This window comes from Crotalus tigris, unplaced genomic scaffold, assembly GCF_016545835.1.
Source record: "Crotalus tigris isolate CLP2741 ecotype Arizona unplaced genomic scaffold, ASM1654583v1 scf7180000019802.547583, whole genome shotgun sequence".
NCBI classification, from domain to species: Eukaryota; Metazoa; Chordata; class Lepidosauria; order Squamata; family Viperidae; genus Crotalus; species Crotalus tigris.
In genome coordinates this window covers 117,818-135,914 of record NW_024097717.1, presented here as the reverse complement: position 1 = coordinate 135,914, position 18,097 = coordinate 117,818, and the positions used below count along the sequence as shown (strand labels likewise).

At 35.9% G+C, this 18,097-nt stretch overlaps 1 protein-coding gene across 2 annotated transcripts in view; it reads left to right on the top strand.

Moving 5' to 3' along the window:
- The window catches only part of LOC120317736 (putative calmodulin-like protein 6), a 28,421-nt gene extending 13,931 nt beyond the window's left edge, over window positions 1–14,490 (top strand). The window contains exons 2-3 of one of the 2 annotated variants that reach the window (XM_039364573.1): window positions 4,656–4,903; window positions 13,859–14,490. In XM_039364573.1, the coding sequence (XP_039220507.1) occupies window positions 4,656–4,903; window positions 13,859–14,103 (493 nt within the window). In that variant the 3' untranslated portion in view covers window positions 14,104–14,490. Of the gene's footprint in view, window positions 1–4,655; window positions 4,904–12,944; window positions 13,168–13,858 lie in introns of those variants that run through there. The other variant, XM_039364574.1, reaches the window with a different exon arrangement.
- The last annotated feature ends 3,607 nt before the right edge of the window (window positions 14,491–18,097 follow it).

The window sequence follows — 18,097 nt, the reverse complement described above, 5'->3', positions numbered from 1 at the left end:
AAAAAAGACTATTTCAAACTTGCCAATACAAATATGCTACTTCATATATGGAATTATTTATGTGAATAGCACTGTGTATTCAGTGTTATGGTACTGTTGTCTTCTTAAAAGTTTAAAACGTAGGTAGGTAGGTTGGTAGGTAGGTAGGTAGATAGATAGACTTTATATTAAAATTATATATAGTATTTTTACATTAAGAATATTTACATAAATTAATAAATATAAAAAATATGAAAAAGGTTATTATGACTGTCATTATTCTGTTGTTTTGCATATATCTGAGAACTTCTGCACTGGAGATAAATTCCTTGTACAAAATGGGACAACATGGCGCTGCCAGCTCATCACTGCCAAGTTGCCTTTGCCAACTCACCACTGCCAAGTCACTGCAGGACAACTCCACACAGCCAACTTGCCATGAAGATAACTCACTGTAGGTGGCTCACGGGAGAGCCAGGTGGGCAAGCAAGCCGGTGGACAGAACGCAGAGTGGTAGTGGTGGCCAGGGGCCTCCCATTTTCACACCCCAAGCTACTGCCACCACCTCTGGACTGGAGGCTGGGGATGGTGGCGGTGGGGCTGTCCTGGAGCTTGGCACAAGAGTGATGGCAATGGTGGGTGGTGTGATAATGGGAAGCTCCCAGCTGCTGCCACCGCTCTGCTCTTTGCAAACCCTCATGTTCACGCACCCAGCTCTTTCTCCAGCCACCCACAGTGAGTTATCCCCGTGATGAGTTGGCCATAAGGAGTTGTCCTGCAGCTTCTTGGTGATGGTGAGTTGGCAGAGGCACGCTGGCAGCAGTGAGCTGGCTGTGCCGAGTTGCCCTAGACCCTCCTTGTGTGTCTAATCACACTTGGCCAAATAAAGTATTCAATTCATCAAATCTATAAATCATTATTTCCTTTTTTTTTTCATGTTCAGCAGAAATGCCATAATACCTTATCAGTCTTATTGTACTTAAAATACTTATTATTTTGTTCCTGACCAAGCAGGTCAGTTTTATAATTTCTGCCAATTCTAATACCTTCACAATCCATTCCTTTATTGTGAAAGTTTCTTCCATTTCTGTGCACATCTGTAATAATTATACTGTAGTTCCCAGTCATCCAAATCTCCTTCTTGTTCTTCTGTGAAACATAAGATTGAATTTTAATCCAGCTCTGGCAATATACTGTAGAAAGGTATCACAACAGTGTTATTGGGCTTATGCTAATATGCATGCCAAAAGGTTGTCTGCAGCCTGTTTCACTACTCTTGATAGTTCTTATCACTAGTGTTAATAGTTTACTTGCTCTGAGTGATCAATGACAAAAGAGAGGAATTACAGCAGTCACCATTTTTTTCCAGTCTTTTCCTTCTGTTCAGATTCAAATATAAATGGCTAAAGTAGGCAGGCAATGATGAAAAGGAATACTTGGAACAAACATCAGAAGCTAGTATATTAATTGCTTCATATAAATGTTTCAAAATATTACTAGTAGCCAGCATTGCAGGGATTTTTTTTTTTTTACCAATCATGGACAATTTTATTACCTATTTTTCCAATATGAAAGGCATTGAACAATATTACTATGCAACATTTAAAAACTAGTTATAGAATAAGTTACATTAGACTCAATTCACAAAAAAGTGTGGAACATGCGCAGGAAATAATAGAAAAAAAATAGAATCCTAATATTTCAGAAGGAAAAGTTTGATGTTAAACTTGAAATCTCTGTGTCCTTAAATATTCATAACTTTTCATTTTATTTGTGTCCTGAATACTTTTTTAAAAATAATATTTTATTAATTTTCTAATTTTACATTTAGGTATTTAAAAAGTAACGTGGTGGCTGGGTTAATCAATAGTTCAATAACATACAAAAATCTTTAATACAAATCTCAAGTTACAACATCAAATATTTCCTCTCTTTTTCCCTTAATATCTACTGTCTCGTATTTAAGCTAATACAGTTCTTGTTATATCCACTAAGTAAAAATACCATTATTACATTTATCAATAAATTTTTAGCATATTTATATCTTAATTACTTTTACATTCAATCTTTACAGACAATCATGTCCTGTTCTTGATTTTTCACTAATTTTTAGTTTCCCACCAATATTCAAATTTAATATTTGATATTTATAATTTCTAGGCTTTAGGTAACCAAAGTTTCCCTTATCTCAATTCATAACAGAATCTAATATTCAAAATACACATCTATTTGAGTATAGTCTTGTTCTATTTTTAAAAAATTATCTATTTCCCACCATATTAAATCATCTAATTAATAATACAGTATCCCCTTTAATAAATCAAAACCATTATATATATTGTCTGAGTTAATCAATAAATCAAACATATTCATTTTTTTTCTTTTGGATCTAATTTTTAAATATTAAACAAATAAAATCCTTATTTTCAACTAATTTTGTAATATTTTAAATTTAATGACCAAAATTCCCCTTATCTCAACTTCTCCCTTTACCCCTCTAATTAGTAATATAAAATCCCCTCTAATAAATCAAAACTCCAATTTTCTTCAGTCTTATTCTGGCTTTCTTCCTTTGCCAACTAGTCTTCCATGTCAGTGGAATCATCAAATAGATCTCCCTCTATTATTATATATATTAATTGAAATAAGAGAGACCATTTAGTTGCCATTTTTTTGGAAGGGCTAACTAGCCTGTTAGATCATCTCCCTATTATTCCATTCCCCATGATTGTCTTGATATGTTTATCTTCCATTCAGTCTGTTCTTCTTTCTCCTCAAATTTCTTCTGCTTTATATAGAAAGTCTTTTCCATTTTCAGTGTTGTCACTCCCTTTTCTGGATTTTCCATTAACTGTATTTGTTGGTCAATTGAGTCCTCCGTCTTAATATTTGATTGTTCCACTTCTGTTATCTTCTGCATTGTTAGTTCTTTGGTTGTAATCAAAATTTGGGTTTGTATATCTAAGCTGGCATTTTGTTCTTTTATGTTGCATTTTATTTTGTCACAGGCTGAAATAATGGTTCCATGTATTGCTTTCAACGTGGAAAGGATCTTTTCCTGGTCTTCATCCATATTCTCTTAATAATGTGTTAAGTTGAGGACTTTAAAATCAGACGTTAAAATAATTTTATAACTAGGTATGGGACCTCTATTTCACATGTTTATAGGTAGTCTTTATAGTAGAAGTCGTTTGTCAAGTAAGATTTTATAGTCCAAGGTATTTCATCATCTCCTATAATAACCAATGTTCCTCAGATAAAAAAATAGGAAAGCAATTCCCCACATATAGCTCTGAAAGTCAGTAAAGATTTACATTCATAGTTCAAGCAGGCCAGTTATGCTGCCCAAAAGTTCTCTTTACAGTTGAGTTTCTCACAGATGGTATCTGTCAAGGTCGAAAGAGTTTTGTCTGAAGTCTGGGCTTCAAGCCAAGTCTCTTTTAGGCAATAACAAGTTGTAATACCAAACTTCGCCACAAGATGTCACCAATGCTGTTTAAAGTTTTTTAAGTCCAAAACTTTTATAATCCTTTTTCCAGTTTTATTTCTTTTTTTTAGATTAAAAACAAAAGTCTCCAGTAAAAATAAGAAAACTTTTGGTCCCCAAGTTTCAGAAACATATGAATCCAATTAGATTAAAATTGTTATTTTAGTGCTTTAACTCCCCTGGGTAGTCAGTTGCTGCTATTCTCAGAGTGGGGTAGAAATTCCCTTCCTTCTCTCCTCACAGGGGGAAAAGATACTTTGGGCAGCTTTTACAGGAAAAGAAAATACTTAGAATTTAAAGAGAAGATCGGATCTCACCCAGTTTCATCCGCGTTGCTTTAGAAGTGCTTGCTGATAAATTTGACTTTGGCTGTCTGCAACTTAGTGACAAGCCATATTGCTATGGCTGGTCTTTTCTTTGCTGGTTTGGAGGGCTGCCCTGATCGAGCGGAAGGGCTGCCGCCCTCCTGCGATCAAGTGAGGGTCCCCACCTTGCTCGTAGTCCCTACAGGGTGACTTTCGACCCTTTCCAGGGTCCCCCAGAGGAACGAAACCAAACGTGGAAGACAGAGCTCGCCTTCCAGTGTCTGTGGTGGCTGCGATGGCAAACCGGAAGTCATGTCCTGAATATTTTTAAAGCGTTTTTGTATGGGGATGCATGAAATGTATTTCAAGTACTTTGCAGCCTACTTTAAAAGAAATAAAAATGCACATATATTATAGAGAAATATTTGTGGTGTTATTTGCCAATATCGTCATAGAGCATTCTCTTTTGCAGCTAGTAAACTGGGATGAGGATGTGGGAGAAGTATATACGTTTTGAATCCAGAATGTATTAAGGAAAATTTAAGATTCAGAAAATATTTTTGTCTTTTGTACCACCCTATTCTTCTTCCCTCATATAAATTCAGAGATGGTATCATTTCTTCTTATCTGAAAAAGCATCAAATCTTTTTAATAAAAATGAGATAGGATAGGCAGAATCCTGATTTTAGCAAAAATATTGGAGCATATAAATTTGTTTTTTTAATCAGACATTATTCCTCTGATTAAATTGGTTATCTCTAAGTTCTCTTACTAAGAAAAAAAATAGCCTTCAGTAACTTTATTATATTTTAAATATCTGTGGACATATTGGTATTTTTTTATTAAATTACATTCATTTTGGGTTTTATTTTTTCTTTCTTTAGGAATGATTTGCTGATGGTGTGTCGCCAACTGAACATGGAAGAATCTGTGATTGAGATCATGCATCAGCTTGGTGCGGATGAACATGGAAAAATTTCCTTTCAAGATTTCACACGATGTCGTATGCAACTTGTAGGAGAAATCAGGAAGGAAGAAGTGGAGCTTTCTGTGAAATTGGATGACTCGTGTAAAAAGAAAACTTTAAGGGATAGAATAGCTTCATGGCCAACCAGCAGCAATAACAGTTTAGGTCAGTATGGTTTAATTATACCTATTACCTTAAAATCCAATACAACTAGGAAGTAAGTTGTAAGTACAATATTTATGTATTTAATTTCTTTTAAAAGATTGATAGATATCAAATATTTTGAAATCTGGTTCTATACAGTATGAAATAGCTACCACGATACTTGTAATATTAGCTATATTATTGCAAGCTGTGCTGATTGCTTTTAAATTATACCTCAGTTCAAACTAACTCAGGGTTGTAAATTACAATAAATATGTTTAAAACCTAAATTATTAAAACTAAAAACTCTGAAAAGAAAATACTATTTTGCATGTTCCTAAGAATCTGTCTTCTGCAGGCATATTATATTAGAAATCACTAGGCATAACTGGAGTTTTGAAAGCATGTTATAAGCACTCTCCTAAAGTAACTCCGATAGAGATCATCACAATCTTAAATCATTCCTTGGCCAGAAGGTATATTGAAGTTCCACCCTACAACTATTTCTGGTCTTCCAGTATGATCCTGTCTCCTGTTCAAGACAGCAGTTCTGTACAAAAGTGCAATCCTATGCAAAGCTATTCAAACTTTCTTCTGTATTTAATGATGTTTGTTCACTTTTGTGTGCAGTACTTTGGAGCATTTATAAACATGTCATTTAAGATCATAATTATCAATTTGAAAATATTTAGCAAATATCTTGTGTGATAGATGGGCTAGATACTTTTCCAAAGTAGTGAGCTGCAACTTTTCAGGGTTTTTTAAAGAAAACATCTGAGTATAGGCATGGCCTAGAAGTGGCCTTCCAAATAGATATTATACTTGAAGCCTGTCCTTTAATTTGTAAAATACTATTTTTTATTTATATAATATGAGGGGGGTCTTTTAGATAGACATCACGAGTAAGGATAATATCTTTATCTTTCCTGTGTGGCTGCTGTTACAAAAAAAAGCTCTTATTTCTTGTCACTTAATACCTACCTTTAAACCTATATCTACACTATACAATTCCTATACTGATCTCTATGGCTGCTGTATGTGCTATCTAAGAATCCTTAGAATACTAAGAATACTAAAACAGTTCTTTTTTCTTCTTGTTGCAAAGTTTTTAGCTGCTATTTAGCCATCTTCTTGCCAGTGGTGCTGAAACATTGGCTTTGCATAGTCTTTGGGGGAGGCAAAAAAGAGAGGTGTCTTTAATAGCAACTGGCTGGTGTAGACTGTCACCATCTGTGCTGGAACAGAGATACTGCCCGCCTCCCTTTTCTCTTTCAAGAATTCTGATATTGGTTTGCTGGAGTCTATCCCCAATTCTCCTTCACAGGTGCCTATTATGCTACATTTTATCCTGGCAACTGCTCCACATTTCTGCCTACAATTTCTCCTAATACTTCTGGTCTCCTACACAGTAAGAATCTCCTTCCAATGCACACCCATACTCATGTGCTGAGAGTGTTTTCCTTTGTGATGGAAGATCAGGTGTGCTTTAATGCTTTCCTAGTGGGGAAAGTCAACAAAGGAAAGGAAGAGGTTGCATTGATTGCTTAAAGCAGGGGTGTCAAACTGCCAGCCCATGGGCCGGACGCATCATCCCAAAACCGCGCCCACCCCATTGCTGGCAATGGGAAAAAAGCTCCAATACGTCACACGATGTCATGTGATGTCGTGAGTTTGACATGCCTGGCTTATAGGGTCTCCTTCCAAAGTGGCTTCAAGAAGTTTGTAGTAGAAGTATTAGTTCTAAAAGATACGATGTTGCTGACTCTGAAATTAGATTTTTTTCCTAGTCTGTTATCTTCTATTTGATAACTTGAGGCCATTTCATTTCTACTTTGTATGAAAATCATACTTTTTACCTTCCTACATAGCCTGTGTGTATTCTTTTATATAACGTAGCCTGTTATATTCTTTTAAACTATTGATATAAGTTGAAAGCACTTTGCAACCCGTAGCTTGTTAATAACATATAGATTGCAAAAATTGTGCATTTGTAAAAAATGTGAAGTGGCTATCAGTATTGCATTTTTAGTATATATAAATATGTTATGTTATGCTGTGAATTTTCAAAAGTTGCTGAAATAGAACTTCCAAACCTTTGTAGCTACCATGGTTAGTGTGAAAAATGCTGGGAGATTTGAACTGAAGAACATCTATAGGACTGCATGTTTCTTGCCTAGGTTATATCTCAAAACAGTAGAGCAGGGAGGAGAAAAGTATATTCCCTACGTAATATCATGTAGTTCCATTTCCCTTACCAGTGTTTCTCAACCTTGACAATTTTAAGGCATGTGGACTTTAACTTCCAGAATTCCACAGCCAGCATTGCTGGCTGTGGAATTCTGGGAGTTGAAGTCCACATGTCTTAAAATTGTCAAGGTTGAGAAACACTGCTAGTCCTATATAAAAGCTAGCCATCATGTTTTCTAATGAATTTCTCATTTCTTATTTAAAAAATCCATCACATAAATGAAATGTCTGTTTAAGTTCTATTAAAAACATCACGGTTTTGACATTGCTCATTTAATGTATGAAGAATTGGCAGGACAACTTGGGGAATTTATATTATACATTATGGTAAATTATATTTTTTTCCATTTTATATCTATCCTTTTAAGACCAGTTAATAAAATAACCAATTGCTTTATAAAAATAGCTGAATGCTTGAGGCATTAACATACACCATGAAAATACACCAAGCAGTTTTTGCCTAGTTTCTATTTTTATTAATGAGATTTCCATGCTGCCCCGTGTCAGTTTGATTGAGCAGTGTACTTGGGGGGGGGGGGGAACACATTAAAAAAAGAAGACAGGTAAAGCAAAGCAAAGCAGAGATAACCAGTCATAATAATAAGTTTTGCATATGTAAGCACAGCTATTGTTTGTATTATGTATTTGTTCTTTTCTGCTTCCAAAGGTTCTGTTGGCTGTCCTTTGTGTTATCCTATATGGCATACTGTTATCCATGGATGGATGGATGGATGGATGGATGGATGGATGGATGGATGGATGGATAGAGTATAAATAAAAGTGGAGGATTCCTGTATGCATCAGATCTTACTGGGGACATGTCACATTTCATAAGTGATAAATTAATATTTTCTTCTGGTTTTTCTTTCTTACTAAAAAAAGTTTAATCAGAGGTTGGTAAAAAGAGATTGGAGAAGTGGAGAAGATTGGGAATCCAAAGCTTTTTCATCCTTTTCCCTTTGGGGCATTTTGGGATATGTGCTTTTCACCATCAGTCAGTTCCAGCTGTGTAATCTGGCAGAGAGAAGAAAAAGGATTGATTATTTACTTATATATTTTTAGTCTGGCTTTTACATTAACCGGGACTAAAACTCACAGTCTTCAGGTTTCTAGCCTGGTACCTTAACTACTAGACCAAACTAGACCAAAATGATCGATGTAGCCATCAAGTCATAAAAGGGCCAAGTTTGAAGACCCCTGATGTAGCTAATACTCCTCAATCAGTGTAAAAAAAGAAGGAAAGAAAGAGAGGAAGGAAGGAAGGAAGGAAGGAAGGAAGGAAGGAAGGAAGGAAGGAAGGAAGGAAGGAAGGAAGGAAGGAAGACCTGCTTCCCCCTTTCTTACATTTTTCAGAAAAGATCCCAAAACATTTTGATTTTGTAGGTGTATTCGGAATGTATTTCAGAACTGCTGCAATGTGATACCTAACCATTTCTATAATGGCTACAATGGCAAAAATGACTAATAAGTAAAAATCAGTTAATTAGAAGCCATCCTGGTGCTCCCTAATGCTACCAACTTCCAACTTACTCTAGGCTTTTTTTCCAGGATAATGGACACTTTCTATCTTTCTGGAAAGTACTGAACTGTAGGTAACAATCTATCTCATCTTTTATCATTATATAATCTATTTGCACCAAATAATTTACTTTCTTCAGTATTTTTACAACAGATGAAATGAAAGAGCTAAACAATTTACTGGTAAAATATATTTTTTAATTTTCCTTAACTTCATAATATTTATGAAAATATTTTTCATAATTTGAAAAAAATTATTTTCTTATCAAACTTGGCAGAAATCGTACTTATCTCAAGAGTATAGCTAAAGTAAATTCAAGATGATACTTGAATTTACTCATATACCTCCATTACCATATTCCGAATGAATCTAAGACAGTTTTCCTATTTCATGCAGTAGTTAAGTTATTGGGAAAACCTACATTTTATTTCTTTCAACAATTGCATTGTTCAATCTTCAGTAAAACAATGTGGGTTCAATGAAACTATAAAGACAGCGTTGCTAATACTTTCTTGTAGAATCTAGGATAGTGGTCATAGTTTTACTTTTGTATTGTGTTGGTTTCTTTTTCAGCAGTTTGATACTTTTCAATGACTACATTTTGAGTAAATTGTATTTTATTGATGCATCAGTGCAGCTGTAGTTGAAAGTAATTAACATTATATGGAGCGAAATAACCATTATGCATAGAATTCAATAAAGATTTTGGCCTTTAACTCCTGTCTCAGCTCAATGTGCTGCAGCTGTTCTTTAATTGTTCAGATGCTGATGTAATTAAATGGGTATTATGGTAGTTATGAGTAGAGAAGATGCAGCATGAAACTTTCCAACAACATGCTTGTGTTCCATCTATGTTATATTAAAATATCCAGTAATTGGTTTCTGGGTCCTATATTTTAATTTTGAGTAATGAGATTTTAGCAATATACTGTATATGTTACATACTGTAAATGCTTGTCAACTGAGAGTTGCTTGAAAATTAAAATAGTATAATAAAGCAAATCACAGCTAAACAGTTGGAAAAGAATATCTGCTTGAAATCTGACTTACATAACTAAAAGGGTTGGATGAATAAAAGTATGATCACCTGGCATAAACAACAACAAAAAGAACCAAAGTGAACATCAATTAGAAACATGAGATGAAGTGGTATAATGAAGAGACTCTGTATGTCTAATTACAATTTAACCCTTCAAAAGACATGGAATATGTGGAGCTACATACAAAGCATCTCCTCTCTAATAGTTAAAGCACCATCTCTTTTTCCAAACTCACAAAACGGCTTTGGGAGCTATTTCTACTGCAGAGACAGTTAGGATAACTTCCAAAGCAGCTGTGCAAGCCTGGAAAACAACATAGTTGTTTTTATCATTCCAAAATAGACATTTTTTGTGCACTTCCATGAATTCATGTGAAACATTTGAATAGGCCTGTTTATTATTTTCAGAAGATGAAATAACTCAGGGGAAGGCATCAGAACCAGAAGAAATTTAATGTGAAAGAAAGGAACATTCCCAATAACTGCGATTTCTGAACAGCCTTCAAAGGCAAACGTGTAAATAATCTGAGATGTTATGAATACAAGGATAACTATAGCCAGGGTATCTCAATGGAGCTCATTAGCTTATGCTGCTAAAATTATATGGAAAATATTGGTCACAAAGCTGTGGGTTAGAGCAGCCAGAAAACAAATTAAATGCATAGTATTTCTATTGATTACTTAATGGCAATGACAAGTAATCTTTCTCAAAATATGGAAACTGGAATGTTTTTCTGCTCAGCTGTCTCTAAAAACATATTACCAAAGCTTTGTAGCTATTATTACGGAAAATTGTAAACCTTGCTCTTCCAGATGTTTCTGACCTATAATTCTCACTATCCATTGCTATGCTGACCAGTCTGCTGAAAATGATCTTGATTCTGTTTAAGAAATGTTAGAGTACAACATTTCAATATTCATGCATTGATTTATTTTTCACTAATTTTTAAGATAGTGAATGATGTATGTGTAATATGTAACTGGAATTGGTTATATAATACAGGGGTTCCCAACCCCAGGTCTGTGGACCGGTACCGGGTCACGGCATGCCAGCAACCGGTCCGCACAAACAAGGGAAGCAGGATGCAGGCAGCACACAAAACCATGTCCCCTCCGGTCCATGGAAAAACCTCTCTCCGTGTAACCGGTTCCTGGTACCCTAAAGGTTGAGGAACTCTGCTTAAAAGCATAACTATGTTTTTTTCTTTTAAAAGTCCTTACAGTTCTTTTTTAGTGAGTAAATTTTTTCATATGAGGGGGAGTTGTTATAATACAGGTGTTCTGGTGGGGAAGAATTACCTGTCCTTTGGTTGTGCTATGCCATTTGTTAAAATTGTGTCAAAATGGGGTTTACATTGATCAATGTAAAAGGGGGCCTGAATGGACTGTGTTTTTGAGAAAGTCTAATGATTCTCTGGTAGATTGATATTATTTCAAGGGAATAATCATTTGTTCATATAGACTGTCTCAAAAAACTAGCCAAGGAGGCAACAAAAATTGAGACCAGTCTGTTTCTTCAGATAGGAATAATATATTTGTCAGTAAAGGCTAAATCATAAATAATAATTGACTTGAACCAGTTGAGTCAAAAACAGAAGAGCCTACTCTTGATAGGTGATCACTGTCTCAATGAAAGGACACACTAAAATCTTTGCAATGGAGGGCAAAAGTGCTGTAACTAACATGCAATCTACAGTTGATACTCCACTAGAGACCCAAATGTGAGTTCACCCTTGGGATACTCTGCCATTGATCCATAAAGAATGTTTAAATCAAATTTTGTTCCCAGGAAGAAAAGTTTCCATTCCTTATGTTAATGCTGGAATCATTCAATTTCTGGAGAGTCTCTTCAGCTGAGGATAATAAAGTTTAATAGTTCTTCTTCACCATATTTCAGCATTCTTACTCAATAAGGACCATGCCAAAATAAAAGGAGCTTCCATGCAGATTCCTGATATGGATATAGGCTAAATATAAATATAGGCAGATATCCCAGGGGAGATATGAAAACTTTAAGAGGAGAGAGGGAGGGAGGGAGGGAGGGAGGGAAGGAAGGAAGGAAGGAAGGAGAATTTGGGCCACATTCAAAGCAAAATGTCTGATCTAATGAATAACACTGAATTATTTTGTTGCAGAAAGATTATAGGTTCAGAGGGTGTGAGGTAGAAGATATATACAATGAGTAGTGTCATTTGGAGAAAGTACTGGAAATCATTGACTGTTTTCCATATTGTGCTAGGCCACATTGTCTTATATCCATGATTTCTTCATGTTATATACAAATTCCTTACACTTTATGTCAACAAACATGATGGTTAATATATAAACTCATACTGGTTTAGTCAATAAACCATAGTTAAAATGAATCACAGCTTTGGATAGGTTTAATTATTGATGAAACTCAGAGATACTCTATTATGGGTTGCTAAATAATAGTTCTCTCCTCTATCCCAGTCAATATTTTCATAAAGCTGCTGAGAGAGGTCATCCATTGGTTTAAGTGAAGTATCAGCAATATGCTGATGATATCTATTGTATATCTTTATACCAGGCCAAATGTGGAATGTGGTAGATGTCCTCCTTATTGCTTGGAAAAAGTCAGAATCTTAGTGCCTGGATGGGGTGAAGTAGATTCAACCCAAGAGAAATAGAATGGATGTTAATTTGACAGCTGAATTATATATTTCTTTTCTAGTGATTGTGTTCCCACAAGAAGAGTAGATTCTCAGTCTGGCGGTCCTCCTGGACTTCTGTGCTCTTCAAGAGTTCTGCAAGACTGTGTTTAGGAGGGCCTTTATTCAACTTCAACTGGTATAGCAGTTTAGCCTTAACTGGGATGAGATACAATGAGGACAGTCATGAAACTTAATTTTAAGACTTAAACTGTCATTGTTACAACTCACTTGTCCAATCACACTTGGTCAATAAAGAATTATATTCTGTTCTATTCTTCATCAAATAAAGGGTGTAGATAAGCCATTATAATATCTAATTTGAATTATTGTAATTTGCCCAAGATAGGGCTTCCTTTGAAGGCTACCAGGAAATTTCAGTTGATCTAAAACAGGGGTCTTCAAACTTGACTTGTGGACTTCAGCTCCCAGAATTCTTCAGCCAGGCATGCTAGCTGAGGAATTCTGGGAGTTGAAGTCCACAAGTCATAAAAGGGCCAAGTTTGAAGACCCCTGATCTAAAATGTAGTGGCCTATATTTTTTTTGGTCAGTCTTAACACTGCCATGTCTTACCTTTGATGCAGGAGCTGCTTTGGATGCCAGTATACTTCTGAGTTCACTTTAAGATGTTGGTCACATCCTTTAAAGCTGTCAATGACTCTGGGATGGTTATCTAGAGGACACTTTTCCTTCATCTAATCTACCTAACTAGCCTAAATAGCTCAGGTACATCTATTGGGAGATGTAACGGGAAGGAGCCTGAAGTCATGAATTCTCCATAGGAACTTCCCTCTGATGTAACAGCTTACTTTTCAAGGCAAGGATGGTTCCATATTGTTTTCATTTCTATTATATATATCGTACTTTTGGGATTTTGAGAGAATATGTCATTAGTACTGCTATTACAAAGAAGAAAAAATTGTCCTTCCCATTTAGAGGGAAAGTACTCATCCAATTCTCACATCATCCCTTAAACAAATATAGCAGCACAACCATAACTAATATACATATGCAAACAAAAGTACCTGTTTTAAAAGTACTCTCAGACCACATGTTATGCAGGCTTAGAGACACATAAATATATGCACAACACAGTTCTATATTACTTTCTGTGTCTCAGAAACTTTCTATTAGCTGCTTAAAATTTTATTCCTAAGGACAGCTGGGTATTAGCCACTTGCATTTAGAAATCAGAGAGGGGAGAAGGTATTCTTCATTCAGATCAATGTCTAGTTCAGGGGTGGGGACCCTTGGCTCTTTTATGACTTGTGGACTTCAACTCTCAGAATTCCTGAGCCAGCCATGCTGGTTCAGGAATTCTGGGAGTTGAAGTCCACAAATCATAAAAGAGCCAAGGTTCCCCATCCCTGGTCTAGTTGCTCTATGCTTGTAGAGACAAAGGGGAGTCAGTACAAAAAGACTATAAAAAATCAGAAGATATTTGTATGGAATTATTGCATCACTTCTTATAAATAAATATCTTTTTCTATCTATCCAGGTGCCCTTTCTGGAGCTAGAGAGAGTTGGGAATACGACTCTGGAGCTAGAGATCTTCAAAGCCCTGATTTGCACAGTTGTTCAACTTTACAAAAGGCATTTGAATATGGTGGGAATACTATGAATCAACAAGTTGCCCTTCAAAGATTGCTTACACAGGCCACCAATCTAAGCAATTCAGTCGGAGGAAGTTATCTAGAACTTGCCAACACTGTAAGTACCACTGTTTCAGATACAATTCTTTAAATCTGTTATATTCCTCCCACTCTCAACTTAGATAGTATTTTGCATCAATTCATAGAGGTTATCAAGCAACTGCTTTATAAACATATCATATGTGATTGCAAGAAGAGTTTTCTGTATCTATTCCCTCCCGTCTGATAGCTCCAAAGTAATAACCCTATGCTTTTATCAGAGAGACCATCCCCGTTTTGGTTTGTTTGGTTTTGTAAATTTGCATCTAAGCATTGGTTTTGTTACACATTATTACTATTACTTAAGAAAGACTCTCAAGCATATAATTTTAATTTTATTTAATCTTAATTTTATTTTTATAACTACATCATTGGTGCAATGTCGTGCTTGAAAAAAAAATTAAACTAGTCAGCTTGCAACAGAAGTCTATGTAATACAGAAATTAATCCATTCCATTATTTAATATTTCATTTTACTTTGCTTTAAATATCAGTGTTTATTTACTTTCTCTGCAAGTTCTTGATGTCTAAATATAATAAACCTCTCAGCAGAGAACTAGATTTAGGCAAAAATCTTTTTTTTTGTCCTGAACTGATCAGATTGCTTAGAAGTGTTTCAACAATGACAACAGTAAAAAAGACAGAATGGATGTGTCTTCTTTGTCAGGGAAATAATATTAATTGTGAAAAGTGGAAAGATGTAAATAGAGAGCTGTCCTAAAGATGATTTTTAATAACAAAACATCCATTAAAAACCAACTGAGTAATTAGATTACAACCAGTTTATACAAGAGAGGTCAAAGAAATGTTAATACCATAACCTCAGGTAAGGCAGAATTCTCAATCTTAGCAGTTTTAAGATGTCTGAACGCCAACTCCCAGAATCCCCAAGCTAGCATTAGGAAAAGTAAGATGATTTTATGAGCTGAGTGTTATTATTATTTTTATTATCAATGGAAATACTCATAGGAATCTAATATAATCATAGGTGACCATATAAATTAGAATGGTAGTTCATTAAAGTTCATTAAGTCATTAAAGCAACTAAGTCTGGAAAGATACATTAGGTTGTTGCATTCATCCATTTTAATTATTCAGACCTTTCTTTTTTTTGTCCATCGAGTCACTTACTTAGTCACTCATTTACTCTTCCATGGACAAGACATTTCTTGCATCCAATCCTTCATTCCAGTTCTCTTTTAGGGACTCAAGGCAGTTGTGTCATCACTGTATGTGCATGATATATACTTCTCTAGGGAGGATGAATAGGTTTTGTTAGTCAGGGGCTGTGCTTACCATTTTGTAGGGCCACAGTGGATAGAACAATGGCACAGCATAAGTTAAGTTTAAAAATATTCATTTTCACTTTGTCCAGATGAACTTTGTTAAACCCATTTCTACACTTAACTTGCAGCTTGTGTATATTTTCTCTATCAAAATTCTGAAAAACTGAGGTGCCAGTTTTCAGCCAGTGCTGATAGAGATCTAGGGGCCATAGAAGAGGGTTGGGAGTCTGCATGTGGTCTTGGTACCTCTCTATCTAAGGAAGAGCTTTCCTGAATACGGGTAAGCCTTTGCTTACCAATGGTAATTAGAGCTGGGAACTCTGTAATAAGGCGTGACTGTGCCAACTTAACAATGGTAGTTTCAGTAGTCCCAATGTTCTTTGTAGGGATCATTGGGATTGTTGCTGTAGTACCAACATCCCTGCTGCATAGCAACCTTCCCGACTCCATTTCTGGGCTGACAGTGGTGTTCCCCAGATTTATGGTTCTGGGGAACTTCAACCTCCCTTTCTTAGGAGTTGGAGTGGCTTGGGTTCATGGCCAACATGACAGCCCTGGGCTTATCTCAGGTCATCCTAAGCCTGACATGGTCACATTTTGCATCTGATATTCCTATTGGAGCATTGGCTATGTGATCTGAAATTGGGGGAGCTTTTGGTTTGTCTCTTGTTGTGGTGATATACAGCACAATTGTCTGCACGAAGGAAGCCTGTATAACAACAGAAAATTGGTTTCAACTTGTGTCAGGATGGCTACATGTTTTCTTTTTCCAGAAAACTCTGCTGCGTGTGTGATTATTATAAGGAGGTTGATATATAAAATTTGACAATTGATGTATACTGAACACGAGTCTCACTTTATTGCATAATTGCATAATAACCGTTCAACTCTTTCAAGTATTATGAAAATAAATGGAAGAAATATATGAAAGGTTCCTTTGCATAATAATGAGGCAGAATAGCACTATAACAAACTTCTTGCCATTTTTGAGAATTATACTGCAAGACTGTACTATAAAATGAATCACTGTCATGCTCCTTTGAATTGCTTCAGTTGAATCTCATTTGTTTCATGTTTTTCAGTATCTTTTCTGTTCAAATGCTAATTGTTGTCTCCATTAAGTGTATTTTTCTAAGTGACTGGCAGAGGGCATACTGTACATAGGCTGTATCATCTAAACTTCTTGCTTTATTGCTTTTTTGCTGTATAAAAAGCCATTGCTAATATTATCTTTCACTGCAAGCAAAGCCAGGTTATTATGTTAAACATGTAAAATATTAAGACCATTCAGATCTTAAAATTTAAAAGATTTTAAATATATATATTTATATTTAAAGATGGTCTTAATTACATTGTAAACATATTTAAGTTTTATTTCTATCAAATACAAATGCTCTGTCCCATCAACAGCCAATTTTTTCAGAGTTCCTTGACTTTTTAAACTTACATTTCTTTTTTCTCCAAGAATTTCATTTCAAGAATATCAGTTTGATTTAATGGTTAAAACAGGGAAACCTGAATTGTTGTCTGGCCTTAAATTTGGAAGCTAGCTATATGACTGGTCAGTCACTCTTTCTCAGCCCCCGAGTAAGAAGACAGTGACATACCATTTTTGGAAAATGTTTCCATGAAAACTGTAAGGACTTGTCTATGTAGATGCAAAGAGATAAGACTGATATGAAGGCAACAAAAAGAACAAAATCAATTAATTACCATAAATTACTAGGCAACCACCATGTTTCTCCTGAAAATAAGACCTAACCAGAAAGTAAGACCTGGTTTGATTTTTACATGTGCTCCCAATATAAGCCCTACCCCCAAAATGAGCCCTACTTAAGACCCCACCCATTCCATTGCACCTGGTTGCACGAGGTGGAGCAAGGTACGTGGGTAAAAAATCAAGCTAGGGCAGGGCTGGGGGGAGCAGCTGCTCCATGCACCCTGCACCCACTTACCTTAGGACAGTTGTAGCCAGACCCCGACACCTATCTCGCCTCACCGGCCCACTTTTTCTGTGGCTACTCGTCGCCACTCAAGCACATCGTCTCTGGTTTCTATTTTGCCATCCAAGGCTCTTCCAAAAGGCCTGTGATGGTGAAATGGAGGCCGGGGGCTCCATGCTTGTCAATCCAGAGCTCGTTTCTCAGCTGCAGAGGCCTTTACGGATGATGAAATGGAGGCCAGGAGCAATGTGCACAAGTGGTAGCGAGCTGCCACAGAAGAAGTGGCTCAACGAGGTGAGACAGCTGTCGAGGCATGGGAGGCCTGGCTGCAGTGGTCCTAAGCTAAGCGGGTAAGCCATCCCCTGAAAATAAGACCTGTTGCCTCTTTTGGAGGCAAAAAAAATATAAGACCATGTCTTATTTTTGGGAAAACATGGTATATAGCTTACTGTAGCCTTCTTCAATCTGCAGTTTTCTAGATATGTTGGGAATTCCAATCATATGATGATGTATTGCTTATCTCATCATCAAAACTGGATAGCAGCTGTTTTTAGAGAGTATAAATAAATGATGTGGCTCTCTCTTAGTTCTCCACTGATTCTCCAAGCAACCTTCATGCATGTTTTTATGTTCCATTTCCAAAGCTCATTTTTTTTTTCTGTTATATTGCTTTAAATGTTTCTGTCCATTTGGCTAGATAGCTTCAGTTTGCTGCAGGCTAACATCATCAGTTAATTGGCCAATTTGCAGTAAAAGGACTGCCCCTTCAACTTAACCAGTGCTAATCATACATACAAATATTTGTGTATCTTGTTTT